General features: G+C 34.6%; 2 protein-coding genes across 2 annotated transcripts in view; one reads left to right on the top strand and one right to left on the bottom strand.

The window, feature by feature from the left end:
- The window catches only part of GLDN (gliomedin), a 133,694-nt gene that overhangs the window by 52,927 nt on the left and 59,745 nt on the right, over window positions 1–21,022 (bottom strand). The window lies entirely within an intron of this gene.
- On the top strand, window positions 82–17,584 carry CYP19A1 (cytochrome P450 family 19 subfamily A member 1). The gene is made up of 9 exons (XM_075159518.1): window positions 82–241; window positions 1,942–2,092; window positions 4,673–4,827; window positions 6,679–6,855; window positions 7,585–7,699; window positions 9,582–9,696; window positions 10,346–10,508; window positions 11,959–12,200; window positions 15,042–17,584. The coding sequence occupies exons 1-9, from the start codon at window positions 97–99 to the stop codon at window positions 15,291–15,293; spliced, it is 1,515 nt and encodes a 504-aa protein (XP_075015619.1). The 5' UTR covers window positions 82–96; the 3' UTR covers window positions 15,294–17,584.

Here is a 21,022-nt window from a genome sequence, read left to right on the forward strand (position 1 = left end):
AGAGGTACCGACGAAAGCTGAATACATCTTTGAGCTTTGAAAAACTCTGCCTCTTTCCCCTTTCTTTCTCAAGCAAAGCAGAATCTCTTGGAAAAGATGGTACTGGAAACTCTGAATCCAATGCACTACAACATCACCAGCCTAATACCAGATACGATGCCAGTGGCCACGGTGCCCATACTCATTCTCATGTGCTTTCTGTTTCTAATATGGAATCATGAAGAAACTTCATCAATACCAGGTAAATTAATTTTAGCTATAGTATCACCTAAAAGCCATCACAGTATTTTTTGTTTGTTTTTTTCTCAAATTTAAGTGAGAAACTAATGCTGAATAATGATTGTATGCCAACAAAATTTACTAAGAGTCAGTTTAAATAATACAGTTTTTTAAAATAACTGATAAAAGAAATCAGGCTCTATTTAACCTCAGAACTTCCATAATAAACTGGCTTGGCTATATAAATATATGACATTTAGTTTTCTGCTTTCTTATGTATATGCTAGAAAGATATAATACCATTTTACAAAACTCTAGATGTTCATATTTTCATGTGCATTATAAACTACTTTTTACATGTTTTAAGTTTAAAGCTTTCTAAATTGTCTCTATTAGAAACAAATTATTATCTAGGAAATTATTCAAATTTTAGTAGATTATCAATTTTTCTCTCCATATTTGGCACCGAAGATGCTCCAGAACAGAACATCAAACGGTTTCCCTTTCACAGGGCCCCTTCTGTAATATTTTGGGGGTTATGGTAGACATTACTGATTCAGCCTATTTTTCATTAGATGCGCTGCAATGCCCTACTGCATGAAGGAGAACAGTGCACACATCTCACAAAGGCGTTTGACAGGAATAATCCTAAACCAATACAGTGGCACCTGAATGAAATCCTGAGAAAAGATCCTTGCCAAACATCCTTCAATATGCTAAAACTCTTTGAAAGTTAGGGAACAGGGGAAAGTATTCACAGCAGGTGATGCATTCTATTCAAATGCTTGGATGGATCAACAAGAAGATAGAACTAAATTAATATGCTTTAAGTTTACAGGTATTTAAATTATCTGGGTTCTTGCGATTCCTATAGTAAACAGTGGAGCCATAAGCAACTTTTACATTTTTAAACAGTATACACAAGTTTTGTAAGTACTTGATTTGTTTTATTTTATGGAGTTAGATTTATGTTTTACAGACAAAAGGGGCAAATGAAGTTTTCCCTGAAGAAGTAAACTTCCTTTTAAAAGTAATTAAAGGCAAATTCCTGCTGTCTCCACTTTCTCCTTTTTGTTGTAAGAGGGAAATTTGGTGCTGAGTTACAGTGGAAGGATTTAGTTGAGAACTTTGTTGACTAAATGCTTATTAATCCATTCTTAACTCCTACTTTTCATAATGTTTTCATAAGTTCACAGCAGTAAAAGTACTTTTTCCTTTAAATATCTGTATTCTCACTCTAGTAGCAATGACTTGAAGAAAAATGTAATTAATTACATTTAATTACATCAAAAGGATACTGACTTTTGTAGGTGTTACTATGACACTTCAACACAAAAATCACTCAAACAATTTGTTAAAATCACAAATTAATAAACCATATGCATTTTCTTCTAGGTCATTTCTTCTTTCTAATATCTAGCCATTGTCCCTCCAAATGTAAGCAATCTCAAAGCAGCAATCTGAAGTTGTACAAAGATGTAATGAATGTCATTAGTTATACGTACATTGAAAGGACTATAGGCTTCCATAGATATTAAATGAGGCTTCAACAATGTAGATGCAAGTTTCTCTAAGACAGAACTTCATAATGGGATTGTATACGTGAACAGCCCAATGCAGACCTTGACTGTTAAAAAGCTCATTTCAAAACAGTGATGCTCAGAGATATATTCTTGTCAGTGAGCACTGCTGAAACCAAACTTTTCTTACCCTATTTCATAGGGCCAGGATACTGTATGGGAATCGGTCCCCTCATTTCACATGGGAGATTTCTCTGGATGGGAGTAGGTAATGCCTGCAACTACTACAATAAGACATATGGAGAATTTGTGAGAGTTTGGATCAGCGGTGAAGAGACATTTATAATTAGCAAGTAAATCCTTATTTTCTATCCTTAATAATATGAAGAGCTTTTTCATATTTTTACAACCTTTTTGCTACTCTTTTTTCTAAAGTAGAATTGAAGTTGTTATTTTCAAAAATTATCCTAACATAAACCTTTTACTTCCTGCTGTTCACAGACCTTTTTCTAATCTTTTGTTTCTTTCAAGACACTAATATTGAAGTCTATGTGAATTCTCTCATTTTCTTCATGGAAAGGAAGATTAAGCACTGTGGCTCAATCCTAAAAAATGTTTACCATCTCTTTTACTATTCTGTTTAATATTAGGATTACATACTATACAGGAACCTATACTGATTGCAATGCAGGATTAAGCCAAATTTTAGTTTTCTGTGTTCTTAAGTTTCTCATTAAAATAGGAATAATACTTGAAGATTATGGCTCCAATTCAGCAAGTTAATTAAGCAAATGCAGCATTATAGGATTATGAGTAATTCCACTCCAATTAATGGATTACTCATAGACGTTGATTATACACAGTATTACACATAATGCTAAACCGCAGTCTATCGATAATTTTATTAGCTGCAGTGGATGGTTGCTTTCTTCTTACATTGGATCTTCTGAACACTTATGAGTTATGCCATTAGAAAAAAAAGTAGCAGAATGTTTACCATGTGTAATCGATGAAGAATCATAACCTTTTTATTAGCAATATCAATCAAACCATTCTCAGCTTTCATTATGTAAAAGCTTTTGAAAGACAACATAGCATAGAGAACTATCACAGGATTTGCCATGTGAAGCAAGTCAGCGTCATCTCTGCCTGTTCTTACTTCTGTAAAAAGAGATAATCATGCCAGGAAAACTATTTACATTCCTATTCTACATAGGTGTTGTAAATATCAGCTAATGTGCTATAATGTTTTGACACAGTAAAATGCTACGAACTCTTATTGCTGTCTTCCACTTTCTGTACTACCAATTCATCAGAAACAAATCAGGAGCGCTCATAAACAATGTCACTGCTGCATCAGACTTTACAGTCAATACATCACTTTTCTTCAGATATATTTGTGCTTAAAAGCATTGACAGTACATAGAGCACCAGTACTTAACTTTTTTTTTTTTTTTAAAAAAAGAATAACATAGAATAAAGTTTTTGGTGGATCATAAATTCACTGCAAAACTAAACGTAACCTGAATTATATCATCTGAATTTTTACCATCAAAGCTAATCATACTGAGATGCTCATGCGCAGAGAGAAGGACTTGCAGTCTTGGTTACAACAGATGTCCTTTGGAGGACTTCATTAAATAGTTTCATAAGGAAAAACTGTTTATACAAGGTCATATGTCAAAATCCTTCCTTAAAACGTTATTATGTGTCTCCTGTGTACATGTGTGGAATGGAAGGAAGCAAGATGAGCCTCCTGCACTTTTCCATTCCTGGGACAGCTGTCATAATTCAACACCATCTTTTCATGTTCATGAAAATACAGATGATGTTCCTTGACATGCAAAAAACCTTTAAGGAAATTAGAAGAGAGAGCAGATGTGGGGAGGTGTAGGAAAGACAGAATATGCTGAGTTCCTTGGAAGGTTGAACCTGTAGACGCACTCCTCCCTGTTCTTACCCCAATCTTTAATCCGTGTTTGTCTATTTGTACCACAGAGCATCTCACTGTTAACTTTACCTCTGGTCATGCAAAACTATGGTGAAAACCCAGCACTGCGGAAGTCAATAGCAAAAATCCCTTTTACTTTGCATGACTGAAAAAATAAACTAACCCATGTAAGAAGTCTGGGACTTGGTCCACAGAGTATGCTACATGGTAAAGAAACTAGCGTATTGTTTCATTTCAATTTCTGTTCTGATTTTCTTTCTTTTTGTTGGATTTCATTTGGTCAGATTTTCATCACATCAACATTTCTAAAATGCTAACTCCCTCTAAAGGAAATTATACCTTAAAGCAATAATGCTGGTCACACCCTGTTTGCCAGCATGTGTAAATAAAACTTGTCAACTGTAAACACAGTTATACATATCATGGATTTCCCTAACATTTCTATTTAGGAATATTTATCCCACACGTATCATCATATGCTGCATATTTAAATGATGCATGTATATTTATGTTTTCTGTATGTGTCTGGAAATGACCAAATAGCTACAGTGTAGCTGTAATTTAATACACATCATGATGAAGTTATCAACTGTCAAATATTTTACAACTCATCTTCTGAAATATCTGACATTGGTCATTGCCGGAGTGTATCTTATATATATACATGTTTCTATAATCTGAATAGTACACACTATTCAGATGAAAATCTTTTGGTAACCATTTGCATTTTAACTGAAAAATAGTTTTAAGTCTGAACAGAATACATTATTGCTCTAATATACATTCTGAAGGCGTTTATCATCAAGTTTTTTTAACTATGTCAAAGGAACAACATTTAATGTCAAGCATTGTACTTTCTGCAAAATAGAGAATGCAAGTCAGCAGTTCAGAGCAACTATAAAATGTCAGAATAAAAATTCTATGTACCATCTATGAAACAGTACTTTTGTTTTGGGCTTTTTTCTTCCCGTTTCTTTCCCAGGTCCTCAAGTGTGTTCCATGTAATGAAACATTGGCATTATGTTTCTCGATTTGGGAGCAAGCTTGGATTACAGTGCATTGGCATGTATGAAAACGGGATCATATTTAATAACAACCCAGCACACTGGAAAGAAATTCGACCCTTTTTCACCAAAGGTAAATCAATGTGCATTAATACACTGCATCACTGTAGCACACAGTCTATCTTTTCTGAAATGCTGTTTGTCCTTTGCATACTTAAATTACAGAAATCTGTTCTCTCTATATATCCCATAGAAATATTTTATTGCACATGTTCTTTCACACTTATCCTGCTTGGTATGCTATTTGAAATGGTCCTGAAGTAGTTTTGCAGATTCTTAATCTCATCCAATTAAAACAAAATTAAATGATGCCCACAAGCCATATTTTTAAATGTTTTTACATTTCAAATCCAGCATTTACGTTAGCTCAACTGGCACTTCCATAAATGTAGCTGGCTGTTCCTATCCCAGTCTCCACCAAGTTCAAAGACTTTTCTGTCTTGTTCTAATGGGAAAAAAAAGTGCTTTAGTTTCAAAATTAATTTAGAAGACCTGCACAGCAGAACTATTTATTAATCCCTTTAATACGCTAGGAATCAATATAGTAACAAAAAGATTGCAGCAATTAATATCACTAGGTTGAAATCAAATAGGAAATTACATAAATAAACTCCAGTGTTACTATTTTATGAGTCTGCAACTTTGATTCACCTTCTTTCCACAAACTGAAAATTTTCAATATTTGCACATCGTTAAAATTAGCTACTTCCAATGATCTTACAGCCTTCCTAACAAAACAGCCACACTTCTTGTTCTGCAAGATCCACAGTTCAGACAATATTCTCAGCAGCTGAGACTGCAGTAGTTTATGACAGTGATTCCACAACCTGAAAATGAAAGTAAAGCAGCACCTACGAGAAATTAATTATCTATTGGTTTAAATTTTCTATATTATTTTGTTCATATATCTGTGCTCCTATATGACACTTGGGCCTTTCCTACATGATTTTGCTATTGAAAAATTTCAGCAACTTTGCACTGGTTGAAGATGGCAGGAAGAAAATTTTTTAATTTTCTACTTATTCCTGGAACTATCAGTTCTCTCTATTTATAAAACAGACCTCCTCTCTTCTCAATTACAAATATACAATCCCTCTCAACATATATTTGATAAAATAATGTCCTTGAGGCAATTACAGCAATTCTTGTACGGAAAAGTAATTTAAATAGAGTACTTCGGGCAAGATTTCCAAAGTCGTTCAAAAATCATCTGAATCCATTCCAGCTGGAGCCTATCAAAATCCCACTGAATTACACAGCAATGGAACTGACCATTGCTTTTGTTGCTTTTGAATATTTAAAACACAATAAATCCATCATGACGCTACCTCCACTGTTCATAGGTGGACAGACTAAGGTAGGCTAACACTCTGCCAGGCTAGCGTACTGCCAGGTGAGTGCCAGTATGTCCACAGCGACATTACAGGTTGCCAGTAGCTTACTGCAAAGCTACCATGCTGTGTAAGAGCACCCAGGAGTTATGTTCTCAGAAATTCCCGTCCCCATGAATCCCCAAGCTACCTTCCCTGCTCAGTGTCATTGCAAGCAAATGAGACAGGACATCCACAGTGTCTGTAACGCGGTAAGATGAGGATATGGTACCCTCTCACACAGAAAGGCAGCACAAATGATGCCAAATAGCTTTCCTTAACGTGGTATGAACCTAGCATAAAATGTGTGTCTGAGATACAATGTGGCTGGATGCAAGGGAAGTTTGGGCTTTGCGTTCCTTGCCATTTTAACTCAAAAGGCTTACATTTTTCTTTCAAAAGATGATAAATCAGTACGTTTCAGAACGATTTTATACCAGTCAGTCACATGATAATGTTTTAATTTTTATTGACACTGTTATCGCCAATTGATAAGTTATAAATAAGGTATGAAAGTTAACCAATCTTCTAATCATTTTGCACATATATTTCAGCTCTGTCTGGTCCTGGTCTTGTGCGTATGATAGCAATTTGTGTTGAATCAACAATTGATCACCTGGACAAACTAGAAGAAGTAACCACTGAAGTAGGAAACATCAATGTGTTGAATCTTATGAGACGGATCATGCTTGACACATCTAACAAGCTTTTTCTTGGGATACCTTTGGATGGTACTTACAGCTTTATTCTTATACCTTATGATGGATCTAAAGTGCACGTCCAAGGAAAACTCATTGACATCACTCAGCAGTTTTGTTTCAGAAAACAGAGCAAGAACAGACTCCTATATCACCATATAATCAATTGAAATTGATTTATGAGTGATTTTAGTTATAAAAGAGAATTTTATATGGCCAAAAATATGTATTTAGCTTGTCACACTCACCTTAATAAACAGTACCGTTTAAAAAGATTTTTATGCACTGAGTTGGTACAATCCCAATATTATATGCATGTAAGAATTGGAAGTCTTTCCACCAAACTAAAGGATTGACTTGAAAAGTTCACCTGACAATTTCTGTCTTCTGTGATTTCTTCACCCTCAAAACCGTATGACAGAAATAACATCATCTTGATGTATAAATTATCCCATTTCAATATGCTGCAAGAGTTCTGCTTCTGCTCTCCTGTGGGAGACTATTTGGCTCTGGTTGACACATCACTATCTCCTTTTAGCTAGCTACCAAGAGTTTTTACAAAGATCTATACCTTTTCTACAGTGTGCTACAAGTGTTTTCTAATGTTATCTACCACACATTAAACCCAATTGTTTACCAAATTCCCATGAACTTCGTCGGAGTAGGGAACAGGGCCTTACTATTAATTTTCCTGAAGCATTTGTGTTATTTGACTATTGAGGTTTATATTTTATACTGCTTTTTGTTAACGTTTATTTTCAGAAAGTGCCATTGTACTTAAGATTCAGAACTACTTTGATGCTTGGCAAGCACTTTTATTAAAGCCCGACATCTTTTTTAAGATTTCTTGGCTGTGCAAGAAATATGAAGAGGCAGTGTAAGTATCAACAGTTTTACAAATCATTTGCATAAGATTCTTTCTTTCTAAGAAGGAGATCTTCCTTGATATTTTCCTCTGCCTTTTAGAAAATAAATTGTGAAATTTGCAAAGGTGGCTGGCTGAAGTCCCCTGCCGGCAGATAGCAACAGAACAAGATTTGCCACTGATGCTACAAGTGGCTGATCTTAGGGGACTATATAAAGCCCTTGTCTACTCAGTCCTAGTTTACTCACCAAAATATTAGTTAATGCCAGCTCAAGTGTGAAACTAAGTTGAAATCACTGGTTCAGTTCAAACAGACAAGGAAAAGCCATCATATGGAGTGAAGTGACATTTGCTATCTAGTCAAGGACAAATAGCGGGCTACAGTTCATCAAAACAAGAAAACCTGTCTACATTCATGGTGCTGTCCCAGAAGAGTTAACCCCTGAGCATAATTCTATTTATTGGTGCCCTCAACGTGCATTTTTGAGTTAACAACTCATTTTTGAGTTAAAACTTGGTGCTCAGCATGATAATCCATTTCAAGGTTTTTCTTCCTAAATAAGGAACAAATACATTTTGCCATCTTCTTCTTTGCAAAAATACAAAATGCCTCTTCTATTTTTATGATCTCATTTGCTGTCTTCTGCCAAAAGAGGACTGGCTATAAAAAGAACTGGCAATCAGTTTGTTCATTTTGAATTTAGATTCCATCTAGTGAAAAAAACTACTAATTATGAAGCATGTGTAATAAATTGTTTTGATAGTGCTATATAACATAAAGGCTTTAAGGCAAAGATGGAGGTTCAACTAAAGTAATTGACAACTCTCTTGTGAGCTAGACTCAAGATTTACCTTCTCTAACATTTGCTTGCCAGTTTTATTATGGCACTGATTAGTGCTTTATTCTGTGATTCTAATAATAGCTAACTGTGGTGGCCCAGTTATTACTAGAAAGCCCCTGCGGGCAAATATTGATGTTTCAAAAACAATTCCATTAACATGGACATACTCATAAATTGCTACCGCAAAAAAAAAATTATAAAGATTGCTGGACTTAAAGCAATGTGAAGAACCACCACAGGATATGATGACTTCTGATATTCTTCTGATAAAGTTGGTAAAAAGGACCATTTGCTATTTCTAATACATAACAAAATGTTACAAATAATGAGAACTTTACCAGGTTTGAAGTTTTAAATGCATTTACCCCTACAAACCTAGTCAAGTTTTCTATCCCAACAATAACAAACACCAATGGAAAGCCGAAGGATTTCAGTCAAAAACTTTTCAAAATCCTTTTAAAAGAGAATTGCCTTCAAATCTATACCTAATTGAAAATCCAAAATAAAATTATAAAAACTGATGGACTTTGCTTTTTTCCACCACTGAATACAAATCGTATTGCTGACTATTCAAATATGAAAAATTTAGATCAATTCTACCATCAAGATAGTACAATTTTTCTAACATTTATTTACATTTTTCTAACAATTATCCCTCATGTTTTCTAAGTTCATTTTAATACTAATAAAATACAGTACAAAATAGAAGAAAATAAACAAATTCTTTGGAAATGTTAATAAATCTTTAAAAACTCTATTTATTAATAGGATATACAGACATATTTTCATCCTTTTCAGTCTACCGTATAAAGAGAGAATAAGATTGCAGTCCAAAATAACAAGCAATTATTTAATAAGAAATAATAAGAAAATATACCTTCCCTTAGTATTACCACTTTTGCGGAGAACCATAAAACCACTCTTAGGAATACTTAATTTCTGCCATTCTTAGATATTTTTATTAGTATAATCTCTATGTTTCTAATCATATCCTAGCGTATACTAAAAGTCTGCAGATATCTATCAATATGTTGGATTTTACCTATTTTCAGCAAGGATCTGAAAGGAGCAATGGAAATCTTAATAGAACAGAAACGACAAATGCTTTCCACTGTTGAAAAGCTGGATGAACACATGGATTTTGCATCCCAGTTGATTTTTGCACAGGTACTGACAATGTCCTCAAAATACGTCTAACTTGGATTTTTCTGACATTCTCCTGTCACTAACAACACAGGCTTTGCAACTTAAACTTCATGTATCTATCTGAAAGTCATGTCATCATAAAGGGATACAAATTACTGGGTTCTGGGGAGTCCCTAACAGGGATTCAAACATTGAATAGTTGTATTTTTGGGAACAGGTGCTTGTCTGATTTTTTTTCATGGCTTAAACAACATCCTTAAAACTCTTGCATCTATCCCTGAATGTCCTCCAGTCTTCCCCTAATCCTTGTATTTTATCTTGATGTATTGCCTTTTGTTTGCGAAGGCTTCAAATGCTATGTAAATCCTATCTTGTATATTCTCTGAGAACTCACAGACTCTGTGAGGGAAGCCAATAAATCAGTAAGAATCTGAGCTAAAAACAAACTCTTGCTTTTCTGTAAGATACCCATCAAAACATGAGTTTTCTGTTTTTCTCTGAAAGACAAAAAATAAATGCTATTTAGCCTATGAAATAGAATGACTGTCAAGATATTTACTTTTGTTTAAAGCAGATATTCTAGGTCCTTCCCATTCTGCTGCTATAGGACCTCTGTTGGCATCAGAGTTCAGCAATCAACATTTTCCCCAAAATTTTCCAATTTTTTCAGAACAGAGGGGATCTGACTGCCGAAAATGTGAACCAGTGCGTGCTAGAGATGATGATTGCTGCTCCTGATACTCTGTCTGTGACTCTCTTCTTTATGCTAATACTGATTGCAGAGCACCCCACAGTGGAAGAGGAGATGATGAGAGAAATCGAAACTGTTATGGGTAAGCAGGAGCTGCAAAGTCAGTGATGTGGGAATATAATTTTGCTTCAGCAGTGATTTTATTTTGATTATTCAAAGGCTGAAAATTCTAAGTATTTTCTTCTAACAGAAGCATTTGCTGTAAAATATATGAACTACCATTATATGTAAAAGATTTTATTCAAGATCAAATGAAAGATGATGAGCAATCTGTTCAAATCCAGATATGAATCACCAGAATTCACAATCTATTAGAAAGAATGCGCTGCATTCACTCCTCAGCAACAGCAGTGCACATCAGCACTCACCTTATAAATTCCATTGAAATTATTTTCCATTTACCTTGAAATAGCAAAAGGGGACACTCATTTCAAATACTTCTAATCACCAATATTCCTCTGTATGTATGTAGAGCCTGTCTAAGTTTCACTATGACTGCAGAAGGGAAAGATTAGAGAAAATTCAAATTATATTCTGCTGTCATCCATTTTTATATCAAACTGGCCTCCTCTTTAAGTACGAATTACTAACTATTCAAAACACAAGATATTCCAAATTTGTATTCTTCCCTTTCTCTAGATTTCATTCAAAGCCTGACACTGAACTAATATAGAAACTAATTTCATCCACTCTTATTCAACATTTAGTTCTGGTCAGTTAAACATTGGAAAGTGTGTAACAAATCCTTTACTCTTTTTCGAAGGTACTTTTAATAAACCTTATTTTATTGTTCTCATGAGAATTGAGTACTCACTCACTCATCTTCCCTATTTCTTTCCTATAACCTTGATTTCTAAGGCAGTAGAATGTTCTTGCCTTTTCCTTAAGCAAGTGGCCAACTGGGGTAGCAAAGCTGCCTTTTACCTTGAAAGCCTACTACTGCAGTGTTCAGCCTGTAGTTCTTGAACTTCTTGTGGCTTGAAAGTTAAAGTAAGGCTCCCACTGGCAGTACGTCGTAGCGTTGATACTGTTGCTGATGGAATCAAGCTGGGAGGAAGTTACTCATGGTAACTGAAATAGTCGGCCACAGTAGGACCTAGCTGTACATCCAGCAAAATTCAGTCACATGGTGAAAATTTAAGGTCCCTGCAAAGTTATCTCCCATCTGCAGACTACAGATTCCATTTGCTGTCAAGCTCTCAGAAGATTTCTTTGTTATGTCTTGTTGCCCTCAGTCATACAAGTCAGAGAAGGACTTTCAGAGTTTTGTCATTGACAAGCAGAACAAAGACTTACAATGTATTAGGAAGAAGATAAGGTGAGAAGATCATAAATTAACAAACTAGGGTTTATGCTGATGAATAATATACCAGATTACCCAAATATGTAAGGCTACATAAAACTACTTAGCAGCTGTTGGATCCTTCCTACCATTTCAGGAACTGAGAATCTTCCAAAAATGTTTTGGTATTTGTACGATGAAGCTATTAAATTCATAACCAACTTCTTCACCATCTGTTTTATTCCTCAAGGTGACAGAGACATACAGAGTGATGACATGCCAAACTTAAAAATCGTGGAGAATTTTATTTATGAGAGCATGAGATACCAGCCAGTTGTGGACTTGATCATGCGAAAAGCTTTACAAGATGATGTAATTGATGGCTATCCTGTGAAAAAGGGGACAAACATTATCCTCAATATCGGACGTATGCATAAGCTTGAATACTTCCCAAAGCCAAATGAGTTTTCTCTTGAAAATTTTGAGAAAAATGTAAGTTTTCTACCTTATTTCTTAGAGGAAACTGGGTATTATTTATTGACGATGTATCTTCCTCTCATTCTGATCAAGAACTTTGTGACCATAAGACTGTTTCCCCTTTGTCTAAGTACCTCGTTAGCTATACATCCTGCTTATTACTATTATTATTATTATTAAAGCTGGGCAGATATTTTCCTATCAAAATGCCTTCTAACTAAAAAATAATTATGACACTGAAAAGAAAGTTTTCCCAAACATCTTAAATTTGATTAAAAATTTCTGATTAAATTTGTCAAAGACACACATTGTTCCCATTATATCCCCTGACACTGGACAAAATAAAGAGGCTTTAGGGAGCTAAAGCCATGCAAGCACTACAACACGGAGCTGAGGCTGCATGAGGATTCTCTGGAGAGGTGAAGCAGTATAGTAACTCCTGAGAGACTGAGAATCTAGCACCCATTTTATTCTCTCTCTCTTTTTTTTCAATTTCTAAATAAAAATAAACATTTTTTTATAGACCAAAACAGAAATCCTAAGTTTTAACCAACTCAATACTGCAAATGTGGAGTAATTCAGTCCCAGTTCAACACAGCATTTCAATTAAGTTATATTCTAGCTCCCAAAAGAACTAGAATTTTCTTTAGTCTACATAACTGAGTCCTGTATCAAAAGCACTATGTGAACTTTTTTTCCTACTTGTAATCCCCTACTATTGTAAATCATCCTTCAGATTATTTACTTTCATTTAGACCTCTGCTCTTCTGATTACTGATTAAACAAATTGTTTGGCAAAACTGTATTTGTTCAGCAACAATCATCTGAAGAGATTAAAACTGTATTGATTGGCACATTTAACTCCTTGGTTTTGACTGTTAACCAGTGCAGGTAGAAGCGGAAGATACTGTGACAGATCAAAATATGAAATATTAAGGTTTGGTTAGCACTCCTGTGAGGAAATTAGAAAGATCTCTGGAATAAATAGACATGAAAGAGTGGAGGGCATAGTCAACTTAGTTCTATGAAGGGAATCTCAACTGCAGAATGTTAGCCCTACTATCATAGGTACACGCATTTTCCTGGTATGCAAGCTTTCTCTTACATTTTATAGTGGCTTGTCAAATATTAAGGTTGAATGAGGTTAAAGCTAAAGGGTTAATGTTTTCTACAGCTGTCATAGTTCTCATTTTGTCTAACTAAAAAAGTCAGGAAATAATGTTATGACCTGGCAAAACTTTTTGCTTTTGAGACGTTAGCAGCTGCACACATAAGCATCCACAGACAGTAATTTCAATTGTAAAGCAATAAACAGATGACCCACTTTGATACACCAAAAATGGGCTTACTAGTAAAATCACTTGAAGAAATAATTATGAAAATAAAGAAAGAAAAGATATGAATGTTATTTCTAAACTGCTGGTTGATTACTCATAACAAACTCTCCACACAGTATTAAAAACAACAGCTCAAGAAAAAAAGTCATCATAGAAAATTCAAGAAGAAAGTGATTAAGTTTACTGAAATAACTATTCACTGAGAATAGTTTGCATTTTGCCACCCATTATTTTCATTCTAAGTATTTCTATCAAAATGGATTTTTTGTTTATAAGTACACTTTGCTACTAAAATTATTTCCCCTTGACCAAATATTTAACCACACATTTTCTATCTGACTTGATGCATTCTGTTTGCCCCATAATTATTCTAGCAGGCACAATTTTCACACAGTTCGCTAAGTGAATAGCAATCCACACCATTATTTATGATAAGATGGCATTGTTAGAATCTAAACATTTTTTCATTTTCCCAGGTTGTGCACTTGCCATTGTGCTGTACTGCCAGCTACTGTACTTGCTTGTATTATAAACACTTGTATTTACCTATTATTTTTCAAAAAGCATAGCTCAGGTTATTTGAAAAAAATCAAACAGAAAACATTTTTCTCAGTCTGAAAATGAGAAAAAAGGACACTTTTTTCCAGGTAATTTAATATAAAGCAACCTTTTCTACTCTATTCTCGGGTTAAATAGGAAGTCAGAACACAGGTAATATCTTACTTTTAAAAAAGAAAGCTACACAGATGAAGAAAAATAATTTATTTATAGCCAGACTTGCTTTTTCTTTCTCATAACAAGTACTTTTGTACCTCATTAGCAGTACTATTCACGCTGTTGGGACTGTTTTGGATAACTGATCTATTCAATGTCAATAAAAGTAGCAGAAGCTGGCTGTGCATTCTTCAACAGTTCTGAGAATCCTGCATTTCACATTTTAGTTGATAGGACAGGAGACAATAATTTTATAAGTGTTATCTCTATTAGATATCAAATAAAAATTTCACATTACCTTTTATGACAAATTAATTCTCAGGAACACTAGCTTTTCAATGACAATTGTAGTAGGTGTATGGCTTTATCATTATCTTTAGACAAGGCGTCAGCCTGTATCTCAGACATTTATGAGCTTTATAATGAACATTTTCTGAAAAAGTTTTTCATGATCTTTAACGTATATTAAAGAGTGGAAGCTTCACTCCATTTCACAGCTTATAGTAAAATCCCTGTAGTTCACAGGATGAACAGACTGAAATACATGGGTAGAATTTGACTGCTTAACTTTACATTCCCTGCTGTCTTAGCATTTAAAATGGCATACCTTCTGTAGGGGTCTCTGTATTTCAGCCTGACTTGGGTGGAAGGGCTGTTCAGTGTAAAGGAAAGAAATAATTGCTCCTAAGAGATTCTTTCCACAAGTTTTTCAGAATATATTTACTACTAATTTCCATCATAGTTTTGGCTACTTTTATGAAGAAAAAATTGTCTTAAAGTTTATTCCTCATGTTATTCTGTGCAGGTTCCTTCACGCTATTTCCAACCATTTGGATTCGGCCCACGGGGCTGCGTGGGAAAGTTTATTGCCATGGTAATGATGAAAGCAATTCTGGTGACTCTTCTGAGACGGTGCAGAGTACAGACAATGAAAGGAAGAGGCCTTAACAACATCCAGAAAAACAATGACTTATCCATGCACCCAATAGAAAGGCAGCCTCTGCTGGAGATGGTTTTCACACCAAGAAGAAACACAAACAAGAATCAGGGTGACTAAAACAGATCGGCATCAGCATTGAAGTTACAGGGCTCTCTCAGCCACAGCCACTAAAAATACCCACCGTTCCTAGAGTAAAACATTTTGTTGCCCTAAATCACTACAGCTTCAGGTGACAACTTGTTCTGCCTGCACAGCAGAACCAGGTCCTGGCCACAACTTCAACGTAATAAAGTAAGACCAAAACTACAAAATACTCCTGTTGCTAGGTGATGCCACACTATATGCAGGATTCCTGGCTACTTTTTAAAACCATCAAGTTCAGATGAAGTTATGTTCGCTTTTCAAACAGTGCAAGTTCAGAGGTTTGGGGGTCAACAACAGAACATGCCTGACGTGTGTTTAATTCCAGGATTATGTGTGTCCCCCTCACCCCAAAATACTCCCTCTAGCAGTATTTAACTACTGCAAAAGCTCTAATTATCTGTTTTTGAAAACATCTGAATGAATAATATTAAAGTTGATTTTAAGACTATGAAACAATTTAAAATATTTAGGACATATATAAGTTATAACAAAATGTTTGTACAAGAAGTCATTCAAACATTTTGCTTTACCATGTTTTGCTGTCATATTAAACAGATACCAAAGACTTACAGTGTCAGATAGATTTTACTGATGGTAGTAATTTTCAGACTACTAGGTAATATGACAGTTGAGATAACTCTTCTCTGTTTTTAAAACCCAGGGTCCTGCTAGAGAGTCTGCTACAGAGGATCTGTAAACATTTCAGTAATGACTAGCTGAGAATAAGGTAATGAATATGAAACATTACCGCTAGTATTGGGGGAGCAACACTCAGCTCCACCTCATCTGGTTAACCGTAGAAATTTCCCACCTCACCTCAGTTGGTGAAGAAGTTCAAATTCTCTCTAAGCTGCCTAAGCAGTACCAAATCCTGTTTCAGTCTGGTTTTAATTGCTCAATTCTACTTCAGAGAGTAAGATTTAGAGTTGTTGCCCATGATCCCACACCACAGTAGGGGAGAAAGTCCCTCCCTAATTATCCACATAGCTATTTTTGCTTCTCCTGAAAGAGCACTGGGCTGTATCCTGCTCTCAAGCATCTTGCTTCACACCCACTGATTTAAAGAGAGTCAGTAGCAAGAGAAACACTGGCTCCAGAAGTAGACTTCCCCCCCCCCGGGGTAAAATAGGTTTCACTCATCTACTCAAGGTAAGATGCAAGTTTCATCGGGTAAATGCTCAGAGTTTTGTAGTGGCAAGGGAGAAAAGTTCTGAAGTAACAAGCAGATTTCTAGAAAACATTTTTTAAAGGGTTTTTGCATACACCAATTTTTATTTTAATTATAAATTAGGCTTAGTTTTATACTTAGTCGTTAACAGGAAAGCTACATAACTACCCATCTTGAAATCTGTAGAATCTTGACATTCATTAATATCTCTACTAACCTAATGATGAGTTGTTAATTTGGTCAAGAAGAAAAAGACCTTCCTGGCTTAATGGCAACATTCCTTGACAGAGACTTTCCATTTTCAGTAAGCTTGGGTTTTCATACTGTGTAACACAAAGAAAGGGGTTTTCTGGATGAAGTGCCTTGATAAAGCCAAACAACCAATGTACAATAGGCTTTATATTAATCTTTTCCTTCCAAGTCACTTAAACTATAAAAAGAAAAAAAGAAAAATTGTTCATGTCCTTACTTAGAAAATCTAATTAAAATTAATTAGATTAATTAATCTGTTCCCTTAGACCACTGCTCTCAGGTGCAGGTCCAGCAGAGGAAAATCTATCCAGTAGCATATAAAAACTGCATAAACCCAACAAATAAATATGTGTTCCAGCCAAAGGTAATGAATTAGATGAGGCTGGGACTGGTGACAAAGAAGAGGGGCTGAACATTTAGGTCATTTCTCAAAACAGCATGTAAATTTTCTAGAGTAATTTAAAAAAAAAAAATCAAAGTTGAAAGCAGAATAATTTATTGTAGCTAGGTTACTTTTAAAGCTTTCTCCATAGCATTTGCATGGTACCCAAAAATGACAATAGTGAAGTGCAATCCCATACCACCTGTAAATACAGACAAAATTGGGCATTTGAAGACGTATAGAAATAGGATTTAACAGTTAAACTCAATGATCTTAAAGGTCTTTTCCAACCTAAATGATTCTATGATTCTATCATTTTAGGACTTTTATTTTTTTAAGTCATGAAGTGACATAGTGGTATGAACCTTTGGAATATCTAATGTAACCTCTATTTCTACATGCTCTGTAGTGTTTAAACTAGGAAATTGTTAGAGCTGTTGGGAGAAGAAAAAAAAAACACCACCACCACCCCCCCCCCCCCCCAAGAAACTGATTAAATCCCATTCCTACTCATTCTGTATCGTAAAACACCAAAAAGGGTACTTCAGTCGACACGCATTTCTCATTTGTATGAGAACTTCAAAAAGAAATCCACTGAAGGGTCTTTTTTCTTGGGAATGAACTATTTTATACACAGTATGCATCTTTGCTTATTTCACACACAAAAACATTTTTATAGTGATAATTTTCTCTCTGATTTTCCATCTCATAATTACAGGTCTCTCCCTGAGTAAAATTTTTCACAAGGTTGGAATTAATAAATTACTTTTATCATTCAAATTTTGAAATAATTATATGAAATCATGTAGATATATGGAAAATGCATGCCGTTCTGATTTCTTTAATGTATTATATATTGTTGAATTTGTAGGCTGGAATTTCAGAAACATGATTACCATGATTATTCTATGGAAGAGATAAAGCAGTTTCATTTTTCATTTTTTGTAAGCAAGCCTGCAGAATTATTTCCCATTGTATTTTAAGTATATTCTTTCTAATATGCTTTGCACATAGTGTTTCTGGTCCTCAAATTTCTACAATACTTCGTTTTGTCCACATTTGGACAATAGACCTGTTAATTAATCTGAGCTGTTAGCTAATCTGAGCCATTAGCTAATCTAAGCCCCGTTCTCCATATCTTTATTATGGCTGTTATGCAGTGGTCTGTTTGCATGAATATTTGCACGATAAGGTCCATTTCCCCTCCTCATATACTTACATATGTTTGAGAACTGCAGTTGGTGAAGCAGTGTTTCAAAGCTTGCCACGTGGATATAAACAGTTTAAATCTTTTCAATGTATATATGCCATTGTACAAAACAGAGCTCTGATTTTAAATGGTGTTTTATTACCAGATAGTGTAAAAATTTAAGTGACTTTTAAAACCACATCAAGTCTATTACCATCAAGTGACTATTCCATTAACGTTCAATACATCAACATAGACCAAACTTGAAGACTATGTTTTATACATCACTGATTATGGGCTGCTCACAGCACAAAAACGTGGATGTTAGAAATAAAATAATCATCAAATAAAAGTTGTATGCACAAAACCAAGTTTTAAATCATGTTTCATCGTGTTTTCCCAATCTAAGAATCACAAAGAAGTATTTAAAAGTATGAGTGTGTATGCATGCATGAACTGTTATTAAAGTATTAGATACAAGGGTGAAATCTGGGATGTTCTAAACTCAAATTTCCCACTGATTTCAGAGGATATAGTATTGCAAGATATTTTTAATAATAGTATGAAAGCAGAAATAGATTAAGTAATTTAAGTTCCTACAAGACTGCTTGCCTAGGAATGCACTTTATCAAAGCTTTAAAAGAAGGGGGAAAAGGTAGGTTTTGGTGATTCTTAAGATGATAGGGATTTGTGGATGTAACAAAAAAGCTTGGCTTGATGATACAAAGAAAGAGCTCAGCTATCTGTGAGAAAAGTATCTAAAGTAATAAAAAATGAAACAAAGCAAAGAAATAAACTGACTACATAGTTCAAAGTAAATTTCATCTCTTTTTCTACTCATATCATGATGGCATGACAAATTCTGTTTGTAACTGTATAACTAATTCACTTCACTTTTAAATGAAAGCTTTCAGAGTGATAATTCTTGTATTTGCCTAAATGACAGAAAACTGGAAGGTAGTAAATGGCACGCTTAAAAAAAAAAAAAATCACAAGAACTCTTTAACATAGCTGCAAATGGATAGATTTTTCAGACAGTAACCTGATGATGGGACACTGCTAGTGAAAACATTTATCCTAGAATATTACAAGCTCTATTAGTAATTTTTCATTAACATTAATAAACAACTGTCATTTTATTAGTTTGTTCACTTTCTGCATTCTCCAATACAATCCAGTGTTATAGCCTCAGCTAATATTAAATTAAATTCTTAACTTTAAAAGAAAATCCCAATAGAAAGTTTACAGCAGAAAGGAATGTATTACTGTTGGGTAGAGGAAAACCATTAATATGTTGGGCCAAATCTGCTCTGATCTATGGTGAAATAAATCCTTCTGTAATGTAAGATTGGGATTTGCTGCTGACATACTCATTTTAAAGTGGCAGTTACCCAGGACTTGAGAGGTTAAGACTGTTAAGGCTCAAAACAACAATACTTATCTACTATTATTTAAACTTTATGATATCTATTTATAAAAGTGCTGGTTTTGCATACTGTTATAAATCCAATGTTTTCAAACACAGACCTTTAATTTTACAATACAGACTCGATTCCACAGATCTACACTACTGTAGCAATAATTCCATTCAAATGCATCAATGCATTAAAAAAAAAATCCAGAATTGTCTTTTTTAGAATTACATATTGTGAACTGCAGTCACTCAAAAAAATCTACTGCTTTCATAAAGTGAGATGATGTTATGCTGTTCATATTTTTTCTGTCATCTCTTTAGTTGAAGATAACTTTATTTAGGTACAAATATAATTGAAAAGATCTATGAGTTAACATTGCACTCTGAGCAGGGTCCAGCAGATGGCACACGCAGAAAATTTGTTCATGCAACAAGAACAGCTTATGTATTATCGAAGACCCTGCTGATATACAAAAGCTAAAAGCCAATAGACTCCTATGGTCTTACTCCATTATTAAACACCGCTTTAGAAGAGGTGGAGTCATTCCAGAGTCATTGAAAGTGTAGAGGTGGAGAGAAAACTAACCACCAATAGCGTGGACAGAATTTATTGGCGTTATTCCAATTAGTACCAGCATTAGAACATTATTTTCAAATATCACCTTTTACTAAAAGTGTTCTCCCAGTCTACCTGAGTGGAATCTGTATGTATCATTTGGCATCAAGATTGATAGAACCCTGCTTAGTAAGTTTCAAAGTTATTTCTGAGAAATTGGAAGGCTCTGTTGGTATTTTAAGTATAATCCAGCTTAACTTAATTAACGTGATGCATTGATACTAACTCACTTTCTCTTAATATGATATTTTATATGATCTTTTACCCTGTTGCTTGGTTAATTTAATTTAGTGCCTCTATGGCATTCTTCCATAGTCCACAGTAGAAGAGGAATCTCTGGTGAAACATTAGTCTTTGAAGGAAAGTTGATTTTTTGTATATTGATCCTTCAATAAGTAATGCAGGTCCCAACACTTCATGCAGCCTCACCACACTTTTACAGTAGTTCTGAACTTACTGGTCCAGGAATTGAGCAGGTCTTCATAATAACTCTTTATTCTTTAAATAATTGCTGGTCAAAATCAACACCAGTCAACTCAGCTGCAAAAAAAGGATATGTTTGGCACAACGTGCACAATTCCATTAAACAGCCTGATTAGAGCTGAAAATACCTCCCATCGGATTTCAATCATTTAATTCCTCTTTAGTTTTAGAAGAGCTGATTAGCGTCTCACTCAATGC

Source organism: Calonectris borealis, chromosome 11 (genome assembly GCF_964195595.1).
Source record: "Calonectris borealis chromosome 11, bCalBor7.hap1.2, whole genome shotgun sequence".
In the NCBI taxonomy this organism is placed as follows: Eukaryota; Metazoa; Chordata; class Aves; order Procellariiformes; family Procellariidae; genus Calonectris; species Calonectris borealis.